Source organism: Xiphophorus couchianus, chromosome 4, assembly GCF_001444195.1.
Source record: "Xiphophorus couchianus chromosome 4, X_couchianus-1.0, whole genome shotgun sequence".
Taxonomy (NCBI): Eukaryota; Metazoa; Chordata; class Actinopteri; order Cyprinodontiformes; family Poeciliidae; genus Xiphophorus; species Xiphophorus couchianus.
The window spans coordinates 34652998-34678031 of record NC_040231.1 but is presented as its reverse complement, the minus strand read 5'-3'; the positions used below and the strand labels follow the sequence as shown (position 1 = coordinate 34678031).

Below are 25034 nucleotides of genomic sequence, written 5' to 3'. Positions count from 1 at the left end.
AGATCACTGGATGAGATGTGATCCTGAGGCCACCAAACTGGATCCCCAACACCTTGGCTACACCTAGATATTCTGTTCAACATGTCACCCAGATTTGATAACTAGTTTATAGCTATGACTAATTTAAGGTTTTTTCTAACTCTAGATTCATTTGTTTTGAGTGTTCAAACAGGAAAATGGGTTGTGAAAGAGAGGGAAGACATGTGGCAAAAAGTCATCAGACCAGGACTCTAACTTGTGGGTTGTGCATTTTACCTCGGCCTTATAGTTTCTTTATAGTTATTTTCTAGTTAAAAAGAACCTGTGGTGTTCAAAAAGTCATTCCTCAAGGGCCGATATGATAACCTGCATGTTTTAGTTCTGCTAAACAAGCCATTTGATCCAGGTGTGTTGAACCAGGAAGAGAACTAAAACATGCAGGATGCCCTTGAGGACTGACTAAACTAAACCTTTGTGCTGACCCGTTTCTCTTACTGAAGTTTAATTTCTGTTCAGTTTAAGAAAATTATGGCACATCCAAGTTTTGATTTGTTCCAGGCATTTGTTCAGTGCTTGATTGGGTTCATAGTCAGCTTGTGACACTGATGTAGATCTGTGTATTATCTGCATAGCTATGGTGACCAATCTTACTATTCCTTATAATGAGGAATTATGAGCTGGTGGGAGTATGTCGATATTAAATAAGACCTGCTCCAAGATGGAAACCAGCAAATGATTTTTATCCTTTCCAATGAAAACTTCTTTAAGACTCAAACCAGACAAGTGCTGCACGGGTGTATCATTGTCTTCAATAATGTGTTGAGGTCAGCTTTGTCCAGTCCAAGAGTACCAGCACTGTTTCTTCAACAGTCCATATTTAACATAAAGTCCTGTACTTCTCCAGCTAGTCGTGTGTTTGGGCATTTAGTGATACAGTTGGCTGTATCACTACCGTACATTTATACGGAGGATTTTGATAAGAGTAAAGGGAAATGTTAAAAAACAGACTCAGCAGCACACGAGCAGAAACGTGACAGGTCGACAGTATTGACCAACATTTATTCAGAAAATAAAAGCAGCAAGGAGGAGACATATAAAAGTACAATCAGTTGAAATTAATAACAGCATTCTCACAAATATTTTTAATCATTTCAAACATAATCCTGTGGCTTACTGAAGACATCACTGACACTGATTTGACTGAGCCCTGGCTCTCAGTTGATTCAAGTTATTGATGGGAGATGTTTGGAGGATCAGAAGGACAGGTTGATGAGCAGAGCACTGTTCTCTTTTTTATCCTCTGGACTCCACTTGATAAGAGGAGAGCTCAGATCAATTAGCTGGAAAAACAAAAGATTAAAATATTGTTAGCACATCTTCTAATCAAACAGTGAGTCAGCTGAATTTACAAGTACAAATAAGACAGCTTATTTAGACTTACTTTCTTTCAAAGCCAAGCTTACAGGTAAGTTACTTGATACTATTTTTACCTTTCAAAACTAAAAACAGCAGTAGGCACTGAACCTTATGCCTTTGAGGAAACATATGAATGTTTTCATGCCAAACATGTTGTATTAGTTAGACACTAACTGAGGCTCTGTAACTAGATGAACCAAAAACACAGAAAGTTCAAAGCATACCTGATACTTGAAACCAGAACCACTCCAAAGTAGTATGGGTTATACATAATGAAGTACTAAGGCTATGTTCATACAGCAGGTCTTGATGTTCAATTCCAATTTTTTTGCGTGTTCCATCATACTACAAATTTACCACAATCAGACTTCTGTGTGAACGGTTTATGACCCCAAAGCATCCCGCATGAGCAGAAGAAAATCACACAACAACACAGCATAATAATGGATGGAGGCATCCATATATTGATTTTAAAGTTTATTCAGCAATAGGAGTCGACAAGATCTGAACACGAAAGAAGCTAATAAAAGTAGCACCAGCATTTTGTGGAGTACTGACTGCAACTTCTGTAGAGATGTTTGTTTAGATGTGGAGTCAAACATCAATGAAATTCAACACCAGAAAACAGTAAATATAGGAGATGTTTAGGGGATCCTGCTGTATAACAAACAAGAAACAATCAGATGCAAATCTGATTGAGTTCCACATATGGAAGCAGCAGAAATCGAACTGTTGAAGGGCGCGAAATGGGGCGGATTGGAATTTCAGCCTGTCATAAAAAAGTCAGATATGGGTCGCATTGAAGCGGGGGCGAGAAACAAGTTTGAGTTGCATTTGCCTATGGTGTTAGCTACCCTTCACTTTATAAATGAGATCTTTGAAATGCTGGTTGAATTCCATTTATAAGGAAATCCCAATTCACTCCTTGGAAATGTGCATTCCATGTTTTTTTATGGATTCAGGGTAGACTATTAGATCATTCATAATTATGAATCATAAAATTTTAACATAAATATAAAATTTTATATATATATATATATATATATATATATATATATATATACACACATTGCCTGGTCAAAAAAAAAGTCGCCACCAAAAAATGGTCACACTCTGTAATATTTTGTTGGCCCGCCTTTAGCTTTGATTACAGCCCGCATTCGCTGTGGCATTGTTCCAATAAGCTTCTGCAGTGTCACAAGATTTATTTCCATCCAGTGTTGCATTAATCTTTCACCAAGATCTTGTATTGATGATGGGAGAGTCTGACCACTGCGCTAAGCCTTCTCCAGCACATCCCAAAGATTCTCAATGGGGTTAAGGTCTGGACTCTGTGGAGGCCAATCCATGTGTGAAAAAGATGTCTCATGCTCCCTGAACCACTCTTTCACAATGTGAGCCTGATGAATCCTGGCATTGTCATCTTGGAATATGCCCGTTCCATTTGGGAAGACAAAATCCATTGATGGAATAACCTGGTCATTCAGTATATTCAGGTAGTCAGATGACCTCATTCTTTGGGCACACAATGTTGCTGAACCTAGACCTGACCAACTGCAGCAACCCCAGATCATAGCACTGCCCCCACAGGCTTGTACAGTAGGCACTAGGCATGATGGGTGCATCACTTCACCTGCCTCTCTTCTTACCCTGATGCGCCCATCACTCTGGAACAGGGTAAATCTGGACTCATCAGACCACATGACCCTCTTCCATTCCTCCAGAGTCCAATCTTTATGCTCCCTAGCAAACTGAAGCCTTTTTTTCTGGGTAGCTTTACTGATTAGAGGTTTTCTTACGGCTACACAGCTGTTCAATCCCAACCCCTTGAGTTCCCTTCGCATTGAAATGCTTTTGCGTTCACAATTAAACATACTCCTGAGTTCTGCTGTTGTTTTTCTTCGATTTGATTTGACCAAACGTTTAAGTAATCGCCGATCACAATCATTCAGGATTTTTTTCCGACCACATTTCTTCCTGGAAGACGATGGTTCCCCACCATCCTTCCAGTTTTTAATGATGCGTTGGACAGTTCTTAACCCAATTCTAGTAGTTTCTGCAATCTCCTTAGATGTTTTCTCTGCTTGATGCATGCCAATGATTTGACCCTTCTTAAACAGACTAAGGTCTTTTCCACCACCACAGGATGTGTCTTTTGCTATGGTTGTTTAAGAAATGAGGAGTTACTCATTGCATCAGCTGGGGTTAAATAACTTGTTGCCAGCTGAAAGATAATCGCCTATGCAGTACTTATCCAATAGGAGGCTTATACCTATTTGCTTAGTTAAATCCAGGTGGCGACTTTTTTTTGGCCAGGCAGTGTATTTCCTTAACGACTGAACATTCTTTTACAGAGCTGTCATAGAAGATGCAGATTGCTAAAATCCATTCCATCAGGACAGGAAAGAGATGGAGAATTTTACACAATGAAGACATAATGTTCAATTTACAAGTACTTACCATTATTAGTGTTTATTATACACTTTACAGAATCCAAGTTTGTAACATTTCATTAATAACACTCTGTTAGAAAACTTTTTTCTCCTAAAACCCTTTTTGGATGAGAAATATTAACAGAAATGAACTGATAATGTCACAAAAATGTCATCAATTTAGTCAGAAGATCAGATTTCTCTAAATAAAATTAGAATAAAAACCTGACCTGATTGGGAAAAATGGATGTCACTTTTGGATTCAACGGTGCAAAATAATCCTGTTGAAAAAACATGGACAACTTCCAATAATTATTTTTTGTAACCCGGTGTTGTTATTGAGATAATTATTGTTGAAGTAAAATATTGTGACTAATGACATCGAGCGCTGCAGAAAGATGAAAGAAAATACCCTGCACATTTTCATCATTACTATTTCAGTTCATTATATTAACCAACTGAGGCAACTATTTGCCATTAGCTTCTTCCAATTTCAAATTTCATGAAGGATTCAGTTGATGCACATTGAATTAACTCATGCATGACTGGTGCTGTACAAATCTAGTTGACCTAAAGGTGGACAATCAGAATCACTGAAGCTCAGTGAACCAAATGGTCAGACTGAACTGGGTTACCTGGGTGGTGGTGCAGCTCTTGCTGCTGGTGCGGATCAGGTCAGGGGTATTGGCCAGATCGATGAGGAGCTTCTCTTGGGGCTGAAGGCTCGGAGGAGGCAGATCCAGCAGGAGAACCTGAGGCGTTAAAACTCTCATGAGGTTTATTTACAAGGAGTAGATGGAGGACTGGAGCTCCATCCAGCCTTAGTGGAGGATTTTCAATCTTAAATGCTTTGAAAGGATTTCCAATGTTTCCAATCTTTTAAAACTCATTTATTAAAATAAGTAAAAATAACTGGTCTGTTAAACAAGGACAGTGGTGACTGGGGTAACGATTCTCATTTTAACAGCAGACGCCATCATGGGCTTAAGGAAAGTCTTCAAGAGATCACATTTTTAACACTTCTTACAGTTCTTATAATTTCTGGAGCTAAACTCGTCGACACCGTCATGACAGAATTCCTGAAATCTAAAGGTAGAGGGCCTCTGTTTCCCTCTGAAATATTGAACTGTGTGTTTGATTCTGTTACAACAGCTCATCAGCTCTGTTTCCCAAACGTTTTAACCCAAGTTGTTTGTCGCCATAATTTCTGGAAAATTTGCCATTGTGACATGCCTAGAGAACAGTAATTTCACACAAGGCTGTATATTAGAAATCATTTTGGAATAGATATGAATAGGCCTGTTGCGATAAACGATAAATCAATTAATTCTACAATAAATTAAACCTGTCGACGTCATTTTAATTATCGGCATTATCGTCTCTTCCGGCCTTTTTCTCTTTCTGTTAATGACACTGAATGAAAAAGGCTAAACTCCGGTGCTCTCCTCTGACCCCCCCCCTTCCTCATTTCCTTAGTGTAAAGCCCAACGCACACCAGTTGTCGGCCGATTGTCGGCCCATTTTCAAAACCTGACAGACCACACATTAGCCGACAGAAATCCTAGGTATAACGGTTCGATCGGGTTCGTTCCTGCTGTGTGGTGTCCAACAATGGGCACAAAATAATGGCTACAAGTCCAGTGAACTAATTTTAAAACCAGGCATTAATCAATGCTTTACTACAATCTACCTGCAATGGATCTTACCATAGGGACTGCTTTTCATTGGCTGATGCTAATTCTACGTGGTCACGTGTGTGGCCGTCTCACAAACAGACGCTTCCCGTTACAGCATAATGGCAGAACTGATACAACTTCTACACCTTGAAGCCTGTCTGCTACACAGTCTTACGTTAGCTAAACAGATCAATATCCAATGTGTCTGTATCTGACATACACTAAAGATTTTATTTGAGCAGAAATGTTAGCCACGCTAGCACCAAGTACAGCTAGTCAATCAACCATCGCTGTGTTCAGGGAAGCGCTGATTAATAACCGAGAAATAAATATCAAGCCTGGAAACTTGATATCGTAACGAACTGAATGTTATGTTTTTAACGTAATCTTTGCTCGTCTTTCGGGGCGCAGGCGGTTGCCACGGTAACGGGTGTGCTTAAACTACAAAGAGAGAGGGAGAGTAAAAAGGTACAAGTGGATTTGAGTTGATCACCTATTTGGGTTATTTTACCTTTGTTTACCTTTGCTGTGGCTCATTACAGCCACCGTAGTTTCTAAACGTTGGACTAATTACCTCGTTCGTTTGTGAGTTTACGTCATTCACAACAAACATCAAATAGAACAAATATATTTCATAAAATTTTAACAAACAAATGGCTTCTACCGTGGTAATTATGTAAAATTAAATTAATTATATCCCAACTTCAGAAGATTTGCCTTTACCTTTACAGAGCTCTTTGGTTCCTCCTATCAGTCATCAAACCAAATTTCAGATCTACCATAACTGACTGACACCTGCTGGCCTCAGGTTTGCAACCAGCTTGTGACTGAGAAACCAGTAACCTCCTCCCAGATGATGACATGAACTTGTTAGTTCCTCTGTCCATTGTAGTAGCTGATGTATTGTGAAAATCCGGTAGAAACGATGCACTAATCGAGTCATGTTTACATAGAAACAACGAGGCTTTGTTTGTGAGACTTGCGGTCATGTGGGTGGTTGTGGGAGGAGCTTGGTAAGGTCCATGCATGTGGCTAGTGTCAGCGTAAAGTCCTGACTGAATGAAAATCATTAGAACCTATTTACGTCATGTTAACGAAGAACAGCTGAAAAGTTACCGGGTTTATCAACTGCGGTAGCAATTTCGCTCCAACTCCTCCTCTTGTCATTTCTATATTCTTTGCATGTTGAATAAACATTAATGTTGTTTCCACGTCCGCTGGACTTCGGGTTGCGCAGTGTCAGCTGTTTAGGATTCCCCTCTGTAATTTCCCCTCAGAAAACACGGAGGAGAATCCGTGCTTTCTTATTGGCTACCTGTCACATTCAACAGGAGCAGCGTGGAGTTGCTCACGCTTCGGCTTAAGGAGGAGTTCATTTTGCCTGGGTGCAAATTAGAGGTTCAGTTTTCCCAGTCGGGAAAAACCCCTGATTTAGATCGGAGCGGCAACGACGATACCGTAACACACCACACAATCTTAGGAAGACCAACGTTCTAAGATTGTCGGAAGGGGAAAAATAGGAGCAAAAAATCATATAGTGTGAACTATTGCATCAGGTAGTCCATGTGCCCATTTTCTCTATTTAAATCTAATTATTACTGAAGGGCAACATAATATACAGACTTCATAATCTGCACTCTTTTGGTTGAATGCAGTATTTATTTCCACTTTGGCTTTATGTTTAATTTTTATTCAAGTGAGTTTTTTGTTAATGGAGACTGAGAATCCATTTTATTTTTGTTTTTGGTTGTTTTGTTTATTTTGTTTATCAGCTCCAGTGTTTAGTGTTCTTTCGCACGCATTATTACATCATTTCCATTAAATCAGTGTGAAAAGGTCTTCAAACAATATTATCGTTTATCGCAATAATTTTTGAGACAATTAATCGTTCAGCAAAATTTGTTATCGTGACAGGCCTAGATATGAATCATAACTAGGGAAGTTGAGGAGAAACAGGAGCCTGTGACTTCGGGTTATAAACGAACCTCTTGGGTTGTGGCTGCGCTCTCCTCCGTCTCCTCCAGTTCCACCGGATTGGGAAGCGTTTCGCTCACCGTTGACGCTCCAAGATCCGTGTTTTGTGTTTGCTTGGTCTCTGGACTGATGGAAGGCAGGATGACGGGAGGCTCCTCCTCTTCCAGACAGAAAGCCTGGATGTCAGGGCAATGAACAGGCTCTTCCTCTTGTTTGCGTTTTGGAAACGGGCTACAGAAAAATACCACACAAACAGTACAGTGATTTTTTTTGGAGGACGGATTTTTTGGAGGATGAGGTAGCCATCTCCCCTCTCACATATTTCCAGCATCTCACCTACACCTCTGTTGTTTCTCTGCTGAACTCGGAGTGCGAGGGATGCTGGAGTCTGACCTAAATGGCGTCCTGAGTGTCCTGTTCTGATTGGAGGGGGGCTGGAAGGTGGAGGGCCTGCGCTTAACCGGGGTGGGTAGGGCAGAAGGGTGACGTGCAGCCACCTGCTGAAGCTTACTGCTGCCAACAGAGGGCATCAGAGAGCCAGCTGACAGCTTCTGAGGATGACTGTGAGAGAAAAACTATTACATATTAACAGAATAATAATCAGACCAAAACCTGCACTCATATGTACATAACAGTCGGGGCTGATAGAAAAACTGCAGCAGGTAGCAAACTCCTATTTTTCATTCAGAAAATCTGATCACTACAAGCAACTAGAGTAATTTAGTTCTTCAAGAAAAGCAAAAAGAATTAGAATCAATAACTTTAAAAGGACGCATAGTATATAAAATAAACTTTTGTGAGCTTTGCATCATGTTATAATGTTATTTCCTCATAACAAACATATCTGGAGCATTGCCTTGATTCCTTCATGTATGTTTGAGAAATCCTTTAATCTCCATGGCAACCACTCAGGGTGGCTTAATACATGGCCTCAAAAGCTCCACCTCCCGCTTCACAGAGTCCTGCCCCTCCCCACTCAGCCGCTCCAGACTAGCAGCAGCAGCCATTAGCAAACACCTGTTGGAACTGTGAGCTTGCTGCGCTTGTCATGTGGATGTCCTGATACGACTTTTTTATTTCCAATACAGAAATTATAGACAGATATTGTAACTTTCTCAGTTACTTAATACAACATCAGCAGAAATTGTTCTTGCTTACTCTAAGTAGTTTTGTATGCTGATGAATTATGTACAGCATTTTTATAACAACATGAGGTAACAGTTACATGATTGACACTATATTCTTGGAAAATACACCATACTGCCCCTTTGCAATCGTTAAATATGTAGAATCATTTCCAGTGTTTTCAGGCTTGGGTGGAATGTGAATTGTTTACTTGTAGTAGGAGTAGAAGTTGTACCTTTTCTCAAATTTTCTTGTTTATTTCATAACGATCAGGCCCCCAAAACTAAAGCAGCACACATTAATGAATGATGTCAGATTGATTTTTGTTTACAAGCCAGGCATGAAAATATCAGGACTCCCAAGAGTCATAATGGTGATTTAAAACATGGATGTGGTGTACCTGTCTGTGCTGCTGGTTGACAGCCGTTTTGGCTTCATCACCTTGGATACACCTGAGGAGGAAATTCCAGATTAATAAATTAATAATTACCTCACAATTTCCATAATCTGCCACATTTGTATATGAACGGAATATTTTAGCAGAAGATGTAAAATCAGATTTCATAACTGACAAAACATCAGCCTGAAAGCCCAGCGTATGTTCTCACCTTCTGCATTGTCGGCCATGTTGGAGGTTGGATGAACCAATCCTCTGGGTTTAGATCTGGTCTTCACTCCGCTCTGCAGCCGGACTGAGCAAGTGGCGCCGACAGATCCGGTTCTCTTTGGGGGGGTTGGTTGGACTGGTGTGGACTCGGCTCTCTTTAACGGTGTGGACCTGGCAGCTTTAGCTTGTTCCGCATCAGGAGGCTTTTTGGCCTGAGTGGGCTGGGAGCGAAAGCCGGTTCTGGAAGAAAGCGGCTCTGCCGAGGCAGAGAGAGTGGACCGGCGAGGTCTGCTCAGACTCGGCTCCCTGCGGACGCTGCTGGGGGCGGGGCCAGAGGGGGCGTGCAGCGTGGAGTTGCTCACGCTTCGGCTTAAGGAGGAGTTCATTTTGCCTGGGTGGACACAGAACGGATCCACAGCAAATTCAGTTTTCATTAAAAAGTTTTGATTAAACTAACAGATTTTATCACTGCTGATGGGAGAGATGAGGCACTTTTTTTTCTTTAACCCATTAAAACCCATTCAGGTTAAAAACTTAGTTTTCAAAAGGAGCTTTGGCCAAAAGGCGGAAACAAAAACACAAAAAAAATACACAGTTAAAAGATGGACTTTTAACTGTGTAAGCTATAAAAAAACAGAATCGACCTCAAGATTCTGTGAGATTAAAGCTTCTTTAAAGCTTTAACCTACCAAATCCAATTTCTCCCCCAGAACTAGAATAAAAATATACCAGTTTTCCTTCTACTTTTGGAATTATTTTAATTTTACCCATCTTAAAACATGCTTACTGTAAAATAAAACAGAAAAAAATATAAATAGAAACAGGTCCAGAAGAGTTCTAAAATTTCTTCCTGTTGTAAGAAAGAAGAAACAAAACTTCAAAAAAAATTCTTACATCCACTTCATTACAAAGTATTCAAGATATTTAGTTCTATGGTGAAAACAAAACCATTAACAATAGTTGTTAATTGTTAAAGTCTATAGATCAGACTTTTAATTTCTGGTTTTCGATCAGGTACAGCAGGGGTCCCCAAACTTTCTCCTGTGAGGGCCACATAACTTGTCCCTTCTCTGATGGGGGGCTGGGGTCAGTTTGTAACAGAAAAAGTGTGACGATTGTAAGAGTGCTAAACATAAAAATGTATTGTTTTTCAGAAAGCACAATCAAATAACCTTTTCTGGATTCTTCAGAGAACAAAAGTCAGGAAATAACACTATTTATGAAATAAATAACCAAATAACACTGGGTTCTCCACATAAAAGAAAAGGGTTAGGGTCAATTACATGCATGTATAAAATAGTTACTAACTAGTAGTTAATAATAAATAAAGTTCATTACTAAGGAACATTTATTTTATTGCAAAAGTCCAACTTATCAAATAAAAATGCACATATATGAAAATACTCTGGTATTGTTCAGGGGGCCGGACCAAATGTGGAGGCGGGCCGCATCTGGCCCACGGGCCGTAGTTTGGGGACCACTGAGGTACAGGGTCAGAATGAAACCAGGCAGCAGCTACATTTCCTGGTGCTTTTCTTCAAACATCCAGTGAGAGCTTAGTATTTAGCGTACCTGTAGCCGGGGACTGAGATATGCTAGAGTTAAAGCTGGACAATGAGGATGAGGATGAAGAGGTTTTCCTCCTGTCTGTGACCTTCCAGCCCTGAACAGGTGGAGCTTTAACGCCTGAGAGCTTTCTCAGTCCAGCATTCTGTCAGAAGAGAAACAAAAAAATGGTATTTACACAAAAGATCAATGTAGATGGAAAAGACAAAGAAAAAAACAAACAAACAAACAAAGGCGTTGTAATCTTAAATGCAAAGTGTACATATTTATGAAAGGTTTTAGTTTTGGTTGATCTGACTCTTTTTTTCAGCGCCTGGCCTTTTTTGAGTCTGTGTACTAAAGTTAACAATTAATCAATTACTAAATTAGTTGACAATTATTTTAATAACCAATTCTTCGCAATTAATCGTTTCAGCCTTAATTTCATTTCAGCATGTGCATTGATACAGTTTTTCTGACTAACAGAAAAAACAATGGGAACAACAGTATTATGTTGGAATTATAATTACATCTTATCAAGCTGCAGCATTTTTTTTTTTACTAATTAGGATAAAAAAAAAATGCATAAAATGCTTATCTGACAAGAAATTGGAGGCGTCTTCAATATGTTGTAATACAGACTGCAACAGGAGATCCTTCCTGCCCACTGCCGTCACCATCTGCAATAAGTCTTTAATTAAATGAGTTTCAACAACATTTAATATCCAGTTGGGTGCAATAAAGTAGTTTTGAATTTGAATAGGCAGCTCCTTTAAGCTTCATTAGTCTTAGCGCCACACTGAGGAAATGTCAGTCGCAAGTGGGGAAGCGGGGAGGTTTTCATGCAAGACTGTCACTTTTCATGCAAGACTGTCACTGACAAAAAACACGAGGTCAGTGTGACTATAGTTGAGTTAATTTTATTTATTTATTTATTTTTCTTATGTACCTTCTCAAAACACATTTTTGTTGAATTGACATCATGTCTGTTGTCACTTTTGCACTGCGGCAGGCTATTTCTGTTTTATACGGCTTTTATTTTTGGTTTCTTCTGTAAATATTGTTCTGGGAGGATGGTTATTAGTGTTGCACAAAGCAAGGTTCTGTGACGTAGCTGCAGCAGCCAGGCAGAAGCTGCCTACCTGAGATGCTGGTAAGATATGTGCTAATGGACCTTACCAAGCTCCTCCCACAACCACCCACATGACCGCAAGTCTCACAAACAAAGCCTCGTTGTTTCTATGTAAACATGACTCGATTAGTGCATCGTTTCTACCGGATTTTCACAATACATCAGCTACTACAATGGACAGAGGAACTAACAAGTTCATGTCATCATCTGGGAGGAGGTTACTGGTTTCTCAGTCACAAGCTGGTTGCAAACCTGAGGCCAGCAGGTGTCAGTCAGTTATGGTAGATCTGAAATTTGGTTTGATGACTGATAGGAGGAACCAAAGAGCTCTGTAAAGGTAAAGGCAAATCTTCTGAAGTTGGGATATAATTAATTTAATTTTACATAATTACCACGGTAGAAGCCATTTGTTTGTTAAAATTTTATGAAATATATTTGTTCTATTTGATGTTTGTTGTGAATGACGTAAACTCACAAACGAACGAGGTAATTAGTCCAACGTTTAGAAACTACGGTGGCTGTAATGAGCCACAGCAAAGGTAAACAAAGGTAAAATAACCCAAACAGGTGATCAACTCAAATCCACTTGTACCTTTTTACTCTCTCTCTCTCTTTGTAGTTTAAGCACACCCGTTACCGTGGCAATCGCCTGCGCCCCGAAAGACGAGCAAAGATTACGTTAAAAATATAACATTCAGTTCGTTACGATATCAAGTTTCCAGGCTTGATATTTATTTCTCGGTTATTAATCAGCGCTTCCCTGAACACAGCGATGGTTGATTGACTAGCTGTACTTGGTGCTAGCGTGGCTAACAGTCCAAAGCCTTTTCTGCTCAAATAAAATCTTTAGTGTATGTCAGATACAGACACATTGGATATTGATCTGTTTAGCTAACGTAAGACTGTGTAGCAGACAGGCTTCAAGGTGTAGAAGTTGTATCAGTTCTGCCATTATGTTGTACTTAGCTAACGGGAAGCTAAGTGTGTTTGTGAGACGGCCACGCATGTTGTAGCCGCGCTACTACATAGAATGGGCATCAGCCAATGAAAAGCGGCCCCTGTGGTAAGGTCCATGCTACCTCTTACTCTCAATAATGTTTATAACATTAAAAATAGTTCTCACAGTTGTGGTGCTGCATAAAAATATAATGTTAACTACTGTCTAAGTGTTTTAAAAACTTTGAGTTTGGTTAAAATTAAACTGTTACTCTTATAAAGTTTGTCTGAAGTTTTCCCTCCAAAATGTGTTTGGGCCAGGGATCTGACTGACTGTGTGTACCATACCAGATGGTTGAGTGTGTTCCACACTGTGTCTTATATGAATACAGTTTTCTGTTGTAGTTTTATATCTTATAATTTAATTACTTTATTACAGAATAGTAATAAAGACATTATGCATTCTTTTATATAAAGTAAGAAATTCAAGTTTTGTAATATATTTTTGATTTTTATTTATATTTTGCATTATGTATTAGCATATTTCACTGATGCTGATTTGTACACAATTTTATTTTTCTTTATTCCATTTGTTGTTAATATAAAAAGGAGAAGCTGCCTAACTGAGCTCCTGGGATCTGACTGACTGTGTACCATACCCAATGGTTGAGTGTGTCCCACACTGTGTCTTATAGGAATAAACAGACGCTGATCCTGATTCCAGTGTTGATCCTTTTTACAACTGTTACACGACCCCGCCGGATCGTAAAAAACTTGTGGGATGCAAAGAAAGCAGGAGTGTTGGGTCATGTGTTACCTTAGAGGGTGGGACCAGTGAGCATTTCCGCAGCAGACTGGAGTTGAAGGAGCAGTCGCTGGTATCAGACGCCATGCTCACTGAGTCAGACAGCAGATCTTCTGATGACTCTGCCTTGTTTCTGAGACAATAGGATGGGCTCTGCTTCAAAACTCCTGCAGTCTAAAAATAAAAAAAATAAAAGCATAAAATTCTCACATGTCAACATCATTCTTTTTTTGATCACTCTTAAACTGCTGCAAGACTAATAGAAAAGCCACTCACTCTGCTTGGTGGCTGGAGTCTGGTTTTCTCTGCTCCGCTGCTGCTGGCTGAACGGGAACCTGCCGGGGCCACTGGTTTACTTGGCAGTGCTGTGGCAGCCCCCAGCGCCGTCTTTCCTAGCAGCGCTGGTCTCGCCTGAAGTCTGGCTCCGACCATGGGGCTAGAAGTAACGAGTCTGGCAGCAGGGCGGCTGGAGCTGCTCCCTCTCAGCAGGTGGTGCTGGACGGCTGGTGGCAGCTGCTGCAGGGGACTGTCCTGTACGCAGAACGTCTGACGTTTGATGGGGCTGAGGCTGCTGGCAGTGTGATCCAGCAGTCCTAGTTTCACTTCAGTGTCCTGAATGAATTCCTCCGTTGTCGCCATGCTGTTCATGTCAACATCAGAGGCTGTGTGGGTTGTGTTGGTGTTCTGGACGTGTGGTTCTCTGCACTGCAGCTGGCTGGCGAGTCTGTGGGCTTCCTCACACACAGCTTCCAGCTGATCAGCAGTCAGTGGGGTCCAGACCGCCTGCACGTCTCCGCCACCTTCCTCAGGCTGGGAGGATACGTCAGTGGAAACACACTGCTCTGTGTGGCCCACAAACACCTCATCATCATCTTCTTCTTCTCCTTTGGAGCTGTCAACGACAAATATTTCACAAACACAGCTGTGATGAAGTGAAGCATGATGACAAAATTACACATGAATGTACTATTTATGTACATTCATGAATAACACACAAAATAAAGGGAGCACAACAGTTTTCTTTTACAAATGTGTTCTTTACAAGGGATCAATAGCATAACCTGAAGGGGGTTTAAAGTTGTAGCATTAACTTTTACAAAATATGTTTTTTACACATTTGTTAAAATTGTTGTCATGTTGTGACAGCATAATGTTAGGTTAAACTTTATTAATCCCATAGGGAAATTGAGGTTATCTATTGCTCACACATTAATTCACATCCACACAGCATTAAAATCGTACAGCTGGAGACATCCATAAAAGGTACAAGAATATAATAAATAAATACATTACCACTAAAAAGAGGTCTAGTAAAAGTGCCTAAATATGTTAAAATACTAGTTACCCTGTCTCCCTCCCCTTTCCCTCCCACAGATAGCAGCATTATAAAGCCTAATGGCCCGTGGGACAAAGGAGTTTTTAATCAGTTGAACAACCCAGTGAGAGGAACCTGTCACTGAAGGAGCTCCTCTGGTTGGAGAAAACAGTGTACAGAGGATGGCTGGTGTTCTCCAGGACTAGACTGAGTTTAGACAGTGTCCTCTGTTCCACCACCATCTCCACAGACTCCAGGCTCACACCGACCACAGAGCCAGCTCTGCAGATGAGGCGGTTCAGTCTCTGTGTGTCTCTCTTCCTTGCATTGCCCCCCCCAACAAACGATTGCATAGAACAACACAGTAGACACAATGGACTTATAAAAACATGTACAGGAGCTTAGAGCACACATTGAAGGTGGCCAATCTCCTCAAAAAGTACATTCTACTCTGTGCTTTCTTGTACACATTATCTATATTGGAGAACCAGTTCAGCTTATTGTCTAGTTGTAGGCCCAAGTATTTGTATGTGCTGACCACGTCCCCCTCTATACCATCGATGTTAGTAGGCTGAGGAAAGAGGGGCACCCTATGGAAGTCAAGATCCATCTCTTTTGTTTTAGAAATGTTCAGTTCGAGTTTATTCCTGTGGCACCAGGCCCCAAAATCCTTCACCAGGCTCCTGTACCCCCCCTCTCCACCCTCCTTTATACACGCCACAATGGCAGTATCGCCCGAAAATTTTTGCATGTGGCATGTAACTGAGTTGTATTTAAAGTTGGAGGTATAGAGGGTGAAAAGGAGGGGCGAAAGAACCGTGTCTTGTGGAGCACCTGTGTTGCTGGTCAGAGTGGTGGACCTACAGCTCGCCATCCTGACAAACTGTGATGTGAAACAGATAATCTGTGAAAAGATCAATCTCCTCCACCTCCTCCCTGAGTCACTCCTGACCAAAAACAACCAATCAGAGCCAAGGGGAGGTTCTTTGTGCTGTCAATCAACCTCATGTACTTGCTGCTAAATGTGCTAATGGCAGAAATACCATGTACTGTTCCAGGAAAAACGCTTGCTAACTAGACTTAGCATTCACTACAGGCTAGCTGCAGAGTAGTAGAAAGAAAATCTCACATGACATTGTGACTGACAGCGCAAAGACCCGCCTTCTTTATGTGATTGGTTGTTTGTAATTAGCACTGGGAGAAGGCAGAGCCATACTGTCATGATATAATGACATTTTTAACAAATGAGTAAAAAAAATAAATAAATAAATTCTATAAAAGTTGCATCTTTAAAAGACGTTTTTACCCAAATATTAACAGAGTTAGTTATGCATTTGAGGATTTGTGGTTAGTTTTCATCCTGGGTGAATGCAATCAAAATTCACAATAAATTCAAACCTTTGACTTTTACTAAAGACCAGCGGAGCTATCTATTGATAGTAATAAATAGTTACATTATGTTTGAAAGTGCCTTTTAGGCCTCTCAAGTTTAAAACAAATTGGAATAAAAGTACAATAAGGATGATTAAAAAATGCACATCAGTGAAAGCTAAGAAAAATAGACTAGGCTAAAACGGTGTTTTCAGAGTAGATTAAAACAGAACATCCAACAGAGGTTGGAGGGTGGAGTTGGGTTTGGTGGACAGGTAAAGCTGGGTGTCATCTGTGTAGCAACAGAAGTGGACACCAAATGTACCAAGGTTGTGACCCAGAGGTAGACAATAAAACATAGTGAATACCAAGACTCAGTGAATGGCTGGGAGTGAAAAGACTGAAATTGAATGAACCGAGTGCAGCCAGAAAAGTAAGATTTGACCCAGTCTAAAGGAGTATCTGTTGTCATTTTTATCAGAGCAGTTTTGGTGCTGCGATGGAGGCAGAAACCAGATTAAAACTCTTTATATAAGCTAGAATTTGCTTAGTGTAAATGCAATTGACTGACAAGAACTTTATTTTTTTCTAAACCAAGGTGAAAGTATATACTGAATAATAACTCCACTTTGAAAAAAGAACAACTGACAAGAGACATCCTAAGCCTATAATTATGATAGTCATGCCAATGATGAGTGCATGACAATTTCTTACTGGAACTTCATATTATTAGTCCACATCTGTTTAGCTATGCACAGCATTTCAAAAGAAATGATGAATACTAAGACTATTTATCATATGAAAATTACTGCAAAAACGATTACCCAATTTATCAAACAAACCAAACTACACTGCCTGGCCAAAAAAAAGTCGCCACCAAAAAATGGTCACACTCTCTAATATTTTGTTGGCCCGCCTTTAGCTTTGATTACAGCCCGCATTCGCAGTGGCATTGTTCCAATAAGCTTCTGCAGTGTCACAAGATTTATTTCCATCCAGTGTTGCATTAATCTTTCACCAAGATCTTGTATTGATGATGGGAGAGTCTGACCACTGCGCTAAGCCTTCTCCAGCACATCCCAAAGATTCTCAATGGGGTTAAGGTCTGGACTCTGTGGTGGCCAATCCATGTGTGAAAAAGATGTCTCATGCTCCCTGAACCACTCTTTCACAATGTGAGCCTGATGAATCCTGGCATTGTCATCTTGGAATATGCCCGTTCCATTTGGGAAGACAAAATCCATTGATGGAATAACCTGATCATTCAGTATATACAGGTAGTCAGCTGAGCTCATTCTTTGGGCACACAATGTTGCTGAACCTAGACCTGACCAACTGCAGCAACCCCAGATCATAGCACTGCCCCCACAGGCTTGTACAGTAGGCACTAGGCATGATGGGTGCATCACTTCACCTGCCTCTCTTCTTACCCTGATGCGCCCATCACTCTGGAACAGGGTAAATCTGGACTCATCAGACCACATGGCCCTCTTCCATTCCTCCAGAGTCCAATCTTTATGCTCCCTAGCAAACTGAAGCCTTTTTTTCTGGTTAGCCTTACTGATTAGAGGTTTTCTTACGGCTACACAGCTGTTCAATCCCAACCCCTTGAGTTCCCTTCGCATTGTGCGTGTGGAAATGCTTTTGCGTTCACAATTAAACATACTCCTGAGTTCTGCTGTTGTTTTTCTTCGATTTGATTTGACCAAACGTTTAAGTAATCGCCGATCACAATCATTCAGGATTTTTTTCCGACCACATTTCTTCCTGGAAGACGATGGTTCCCCACCATCCTTCCAGTTTTTAATGATGCGTTGGACAGTTCTTAACCCAATTCTAGTAGTTTCTGCAATCTCCTTAGATGTTTTCTCTGCTTGATGCATGCCAATGATTTGACCCTTCTTAAACAGACTAAGGTCTTTTCCACCACCACAGGATGTGTCTTTTGCCATGGTTGTTTAAGAAATGAGGAGTTACTCATTGCATCAGCTGGGGTTAAATAACTTGTTGCCAGCTGAAAGATAATCGCCTATGCAGTACTTATCCAATAGGAGGCTTATACCTATTTGCTTAGTTAAATCCAGGTGGCGACTTTTTTTTGGCCAGGCAGTGTATTTCCTTAACGACTGAACATTCTTTTACAGAGCTGTCATAGAAGATGCAGATTGCTAAAATCTATAACCAGGAAAGTGAATGAGAGAATTTATTATTATCAAATAAATAAATGTACTTTATACTGAGGAGCTGTTGAGAACTACTGGGAACTGATTTGTTGCAAAGTCAAATTCAACCTGAGAAATACAACTTCTGCTAATGAAAGATTTAAGGGTTTAGAAATAAAAGCTCTCACCTGACAGGCGACAGGGACACGTCGAAGTCAAACTTTTCATCTTGCAAAAAGCACAGATCTGTTCAGAAGGGACTGCATGGTGAAAACAGCGAAGGAAAACGCATCAAGAGCAAAAAGCAGCAGCTGACTTACTGTGAGCTCCGCGGTTCATCTCGTGTGCTGCGGATTGACCCAGTTCAGATCTGCAGTGTTACACGGAACTGTGATATTAGACTGACATGACAAAACTTAAAAAGAACACTAACGGGTAGTTTAAACACGAATACTAAACACAGTTATTACATTAATGACACCAAGTGTTTTGTTTTCCTTTACCTCCAAGCGAAGTGTACGTTAGCGTGCTAGCTCGTTTCCAGACATTATCAAGTAGTAACCGATATAAACAGTAACACGGACCTTTTTAACGTCATTTTAGTCAACCGCAACACCCCATGGAAATGACAACAACGTAACGATATCAACGTAAATCATACAAACCGTAAATTCCTCTTAAATGGGTTCTGTCCTGATTTAAACTTCCACTCAACACACCGAACAAATAATTCAAATCTCTTTCACTCTGTTCATGTGACAAAGAACGCTTCTGCTATTGGCTGAAAAGTTATGTGACGAAGAACTGAGCGGAATTGTGGGTTTGTAGTCCTGTTATTTAACCACAGACGAACTACAAGCCTAATAATATATAACTAGGTTCGAAACAGCAGGGATTTGTCTCCCTTCTGTTTAGACTGTATTAATTATATTAACACAACTTGACGTCGTGAATGAATTCTTAATTTTTACTCTGTTGTATGTATTGTACTGCCCTCTCCCCTCACTGGAGGACCTGCACAGCGACCGCTGTCTAAGAAAAGCACAACACATCAGGACACTTCTCACCCCGGACATTCTCTGTTCACACTGCTGCCTTCAGGCAGAAGATACAGAGCAACCAGAACAAGAACCAACCGTCTCAGAGACAGTTTCTACCCGATAGCAATAACAAAACTAAATGCAATCAAAAACAACCATTAATCATCATGAATGATGTATGTGAGAATGTGGCTGTTCTTATTTTTCTTTTTTTTTTGCCAGTTGTTTGTTGATTCTTGCGTTGTGTGTGAATTGTGAGACAGTTATTTTTGGGCATGTGCTGATGGCACCCTTTGAATTTCGTTGTCCTTGTGACAATGACGATAAAGATTTATCTTATCTTATCTTATCTTATCTTATCTTATCTTATCTTATCTTATCTTATCTTATCTTGTAGGGTTAATAAAAACGCACCACGGATACCACCATATGGCAGTGTAGTTTAAAATGTAGCAAAATTATTCTCAGCTAAAAGGAACCTTAAAGGTCAAACCACTCAGAATCACAGAAACAGGTGATGTTTCTATCATATCTTAGCTTCCAGGATGGCGATATATACAGTATCAGTAACCAGCTGTGTCATGTTAAACCCTTTATAGTAAAAAAAATTTAAACCTTCAAGAGTATGAATAATGTTTTCAGCTTTTCCTTCTAAGTAAACTTTTATTTCTTTTTCTTTTAAATAAAAATAAATGTCTTGCGCATATTATAAAAAATATACATCAGCAACTTTTTTATATAGTTTAGTGATGAAAAGGTTACTATTATTATACTATCATCATTATTATTACTTTTATCATAAAGACTAACTGGAGACAATGGAATTACAACTAGTTGAAAAAGAGACCCTCAAAGCAAAGCTTTTAGGGTGTGCCGTGTTGGCGTAGCGGTTAGCGCTACCCGCATTTGGAGGCCTTGAGTCCTCGAAGCGGCCGTCGCGGGTTCGACTCCCGGACCATGTCTTCCCCCTTCCCGTTTCCTGTCAGCCTACTATCATAGAAGGGACGCTGAAGCCCACAAAACCAGATGCCCGAGCCACCTCAACTGGCTCCTCTCGATGTGAAGGAGCAGCGGCTCTACTCTGAGTCCCTCCCGGATAACTGAGCTTCTCACCCTATCTCTAAGGGAGAGCCCAGACACCCTACGAAGAAAACCCATTTCGGCCGCTTGTATCCGCTTGTTTATTACTTTCTTATTATTAACTGACAATTGAATGCAAACATCATCTCCTGCCCCCATTTCCATATTCTGAAGGAAATAATTAGCAAATCAAAATATTGTATTTTGATTTGCAAATGAAGCATACTTTGCATCACTGCTCTGCTTATGGTGATGTAACGCTTGGATACAGCTGCCTATTGCATATGTAAATCAAATGCCTGCATTTGAAATGACCGTGGGAATTTCTTCCATGAAGCTCTTTATTAGCTAATTTTGAACTGATCTGAAATTGGCTTGTAGCAACTGACTCTGCAGACCATGTGACTGGGCATCTTAGCAACTGACTCTGCAGACCATGTGACTGGGCATCTTAGCAACTGACTCTGCAGACCATGTGACTGGGCATCTATTGAACAGGGGCTGTGATTTTTCATGCCATTAGTTTTCATAGCTGAGTTGCTGTTGTTCCCCATGTCTTCATCTTGTTATGACACCACTAACTGTTCAGGTGACTGTGAGATATTTAGCTGGCTGTAAATGACGTGACAGGACTTTTTGAAGAGGTGGCATTCTGCCACAGTGTCATGCTGGTATTCATTGAGCTTCTAAAAGGAAGCCTGTCTTTCACAAATAGAAACATTCTGAATGCCTATAGGTGCTTGGTTTTATACAAGTACATATGGATTTAACCATTCAGAAAGGTGGCTCAAATTGGCAAAATGGGGTTTGTCCAATTAAGTTAAAAAAAAACAACCTTTTTTTTTTGTTCTGGCTCATACCACTGATCCTACTGCCTGAGTGTCTGCTTAATTTTACATATGATTCTGTGACCCTAGTGTCTCTTTGTTAGTGTCCGTCAAAATAAAGACATTTCCTCTGGCTGATTCTCAGAGGTGATCAGAGTGACTGAAGGTTTAGTTCTTCTCGTTGGCTTGAAAACCCTGTTTCTAAAACATCCCAGTAATTGATCGTTCCATTTTCTGACCCGGGACTTGTTTAGTAAAGTAACCCAGACTAAAATATCTCAAAAGAATAATCTAGGAAGTCCAGCCATTTTTCACAAACCCTCTCATCCAGTCAGTTTTTGATCTTTTAATGACAATATTCCTCCAACCTAAGACATGAAAAACACAACATTAAAAAGAAACAGACATTTACTCCAAACCTGTCTGACTACCGGATGAAACAAATAAAACACAACAGATTTTTAGTCACTTACTCTTGTGGTTACAAGTTAACACAGAAACAATCTGAACATGTTCCTACCAGATAACTTAGCTTGACAGAAATAATCTTTATTAAATAAACTCTGGCTACATATTTACATATAAAACTGAATTTGAATTTACATGAATCACCTCACAAACACTCTTCTAAATTACATATGCAGAGTTCGGATCTATTAATAAAAAAAATGCAGTCTGTGTGAACATGGGTTCAGTCTGAATAGAACCACAAACACTTGTGGAAATATTACTGTCCCTTGGAAGTCCTGAACCAATCAGAGGAGTCTGTTTTGAAAATTTTCGAAACGACAACAGGAAGCAGCTGCTTCAGAGGGAGGTCTCCAGACTGTGCAGGGGGCTTCCTGGACAGGGAGGCAGTCCTGCCGAGTTAGGCGGGATTAGGCCGGACCGGGAGCCGTCTCTGGGCAGCGGAATGATGCGCTCCAACGCGTTGTTGTTTTGGTTGGGCGAGGACGGCAGAGGCTGCAGGTTGGACAGTCCGGTCAGCGTCAGTGGAGGCGGAATGACGGAGTTCCGCTTGGTGGGCGGGTCGTCCTCGTCCTCGTTCTCGTCAATAAGCGGGATCTGGGTTTCTAAGTCCTCGATGCGGAACTCGGGGTGACTCATGAAGTTGTGGATGGAGCTGCGTGACTCCGGCGTCTCCAGGCCCTCGTAAGGAGACACGCTGTCTCTGAACGCATTCACAACACGAATCTACGAGACAAGGAGGAGTGGAAGGTGATTAAAGGAGCATTTCAGAAAATGAAATCTTCATTATTCTATTAAAGTTTCTGTGTGTAACTTTTATTAATATATATATATATATATATATATATATATAGATATACATATCTATATCTATATATAGATATATATAAATAATGATAATATTTGTTAAAATTATCATTATGTCCTGTCAAACTAAAAAAGCCCTACTAGATAGTTTTTAGATAATTAATATTATTAAATCTAGCAGCTGTTTGTATAATATGCAGTATATTTACAGCTGTATGTCCAGACAGGAGTATGATTATTCTCAAAGGTGAGTAGTAACTAGTTACATTTACTCAATTACATTTATTTGAGTAACGTTTATGAAAAAAAAATACTTTTAGGACTATTTTTATTACAATGTACGTTTTACTTTTACTTGAGTAATTCTCTACTCTTACTTAATTTCTGTATTCTCTACCCTATAGGAGTGACTTCAGTGAATGAAGAACAAATATGTTAGAACCAAATTCTAACATATTCAGACACACACCTGCAGTTTTGTTTAAGTTTTATGAGTTTTTTATTGAAAGAAACTGATGTGAAAAAAATTATTTTGTCTGATTTTAGTTTTTGATATTTTTATAAATTATTGTCATAATTTGAAACTAATTTTAAATTTTAGTCTCATGTCATTTTTAAATATTGAATGATTGATCATTTGATCAGTTGCTCAATACTTGAGTAGACAGTTTACCAAATACTTTTTTACTCTTACTTGAGTAATTTCTTGGATAGCTACTTTTTACTTCTACTTGAGTAAAAATGTGTTGAAGTAGTGCTAGCCTTACTTGAATACAATTTTAGGGGGCTCTGTACCTAATTAAATGCAACCTCAATCTGTTTCTTTTTTAGTAGTTATATGTTTTAGAAATCAAATCTTGCTAAATCTGTAGAGTTTGTGAACACAGATTATATTTCTTGATCAGATAAATGAATCCGTGGCCTTGTTGAAACCTTTTGTCAATGTTAAACGAGTAACGGCAATAAAATCACATTCTGAAAAATCTTTTCCTGCATATCCACAACCCAGAGATAAGGAGCTAAAAGTTTCAGCAACAAAACAAACCTTGTCATTATAGCAAAACAACAGAAGTTTTCTTGAGCTGTGGCGCTCTACCTGCGTCTGGATCCGGTTGAGGCTGCGGCACCACAGCGCCTGACCCCTCCTCAGCTCCATCTCAGCATGGTCGATCTCGTCTTTGTCTTGCAGCTCCTCCAGCTCCTCCTCAGGGATCTCCTCCTGCTGGGTGCCATGACCGGCTGTTTTCAGGAACCGCAGCCAGCTGGTGGGAACGCTGGACACCAGCTGGGAGAGGAACAAGATTACAAACCAGTCAGAGACACAAAAACAAACACCTCTCTGAGGTCAGCTGGGGAGACCAGATGACCTGGTTTGTTAAGATGATTTATCCGGCAAGTTAAGATGGTTTCCTGCATTCTAGTTGACGGCCAAAATTCTACAAGATAAACGCTTAAATTTAAAGTAGGCACAGAAAATACTTAATTATTCTGTTATGTTTTTGCTCACATGTGAGTCGGATGTCAGAACTATTTATTTCCTCCTTATATGGACAGTGACATCACAACAACGTCACTGTTTTGTTTTTTTGTTTTTAAGCATATGCACTGACTGATGGCACCTTTTAAATTTTGTTGTCCTTGTGACAATGACAATAAAGATTTATCTATATCTCTATCTCAATGTTACACCAGACAACCACAGCAGATGCTGTCATAATACGATCGGCTCCAGAAACGACAAAAAGTACATATTGTCTTCTGTAATCCTTGTTAAGGAAAATGATTATTTTAGTGCTAAAAATACACTTAATCTTACAACATGTGTAAAGCTATATTAAGCACTCTTATGTGAAAAACAGGTTTTGTGTGACCCTTCAGAGAGGCCCAAGGAGACAAGCAGACGCCTTCCACTGTCTGCTTAAGAGCACACAAGGGCCATAAAATTAGCATCTCCATGGAAACAGCAGCTGGAATGTGGGAGGAAGAAACTTCAGGGGAGTCGGCGAGATTTATATCAGGACTTCGGTGCTGGGAACTTTCCCCTGTTTGGTGTGACAGAGAACAGATCACATTTGAGTTGAACTGTAAGGAGGGGAGTTTCGCGGGTTTCTCTGGGGCCGAAAACAGGTCTCTGATTGGTTGAACAACGGAACGCCTTCGTTGCATAAATTAAAATACGGAAACACCCCTTTGTATTAAGAAGACATGAAAAGAGAAAGAAGGAGAGTTTTGTTCCATCTTTTTCTCCACGTGGGCGCCTTTGTCTGTCTTTGTGTTCGTTTGTCTTCCCCTGGTGTGTCTTTATTTTATTTTTATGAGAAAATGCATATCTCTGTA

General features: G+C 40.1%; 2 protein-coding genes across 5 annotated transcripts in view; both read right to left on the bottom strand.

The window, feature by feature from the left end:
- Positions 1-1005: 1005 nt before the first annotated feature.
- Positions 1006-19268, bottom strand: gtse1 (G-2 and S-phase expressed 1). 4 transcript variants are annotated; one of them, XM_028014871.1, is made up of 12 exons: positions 19141-19268; positions 18796-18845; positions 18664-18721; positions 13904-14519; positions 13640-13801; positions 10782-10920; positions 9211-9600; positions 9003-9054; positions 7814-8038; positions 7489-7708; positions 4463-4579; positions 1006-1319 (listed from the first exon to the last, which is right to left on the bottom strand). In XM_028014871.1, the coding sequence occupies exons 2-12, from the start codon at positions 18812-18814 to the stop codon at positions 1233-1235; spliced, it is 2085 nt and encodes a 694-aa protein (XP_027870672.1). In that variant the 5' UTR covers positions 18815-18845; positions 19141-19268; the 3' UTR covers positions 1006-1232. The 4 variants fall into 4 exon arrangements, with proteins under 4 accessions (XP_027870672.1, XP_027870674.1, XP_027870673.1 ...); XM_028014873.1 differs by having other exon boundaries at positions 7820-8038; XM_028014872.1 differs by lacking the exon at positions 19141-19268 and adding an exon at positions 18979-19119.
- A 2485-nt stretch (positions 19269-21753) lies between these two features.
- LOC114143142 (plasma membrane calcium-transporting ATPase 1-like) overlaps positions 21754-25034 on the bottom strand; it is a 37053-nt gene continuing 33772 nt past the window's right edge. The window contains exons 19-20 of the mRNA XM_028014945.1: positions 23794-23982; positions 21754-22616 (exon numbers count right to left, since the gene is read on the bottom strand). Coding sequence (XP_027870746.1) covers positions 22230-22616; positions 23794-23982 — 576 coding nt within the window. The 3' untranslated portion in view covers positions 21754-22229. The remainder of the gene's footprint in view (positions 22617-23793; positions 23983-25034) is intronic.

Bases quoted from the DNA above. Each gene is read 5' to 3' on its own strand.
- gtse1 (XM_028014871.1), bottom strand. The intron at 13,802-13,903 runs GTGAGTGGCTTT...TTTTATTTTTAG, and splicing joins GACTCCAGCCACCAAGCAGA to ACTGCAGGAGTTTTGAAGCA. The intron at 7,709-7,813 runs GTGAGATGCTGG...ATTTTTCTGTAG, and splicing joins GAGAAACAACAGAGGTGTAG to CCCGTTTCCAAAACGCAAAC.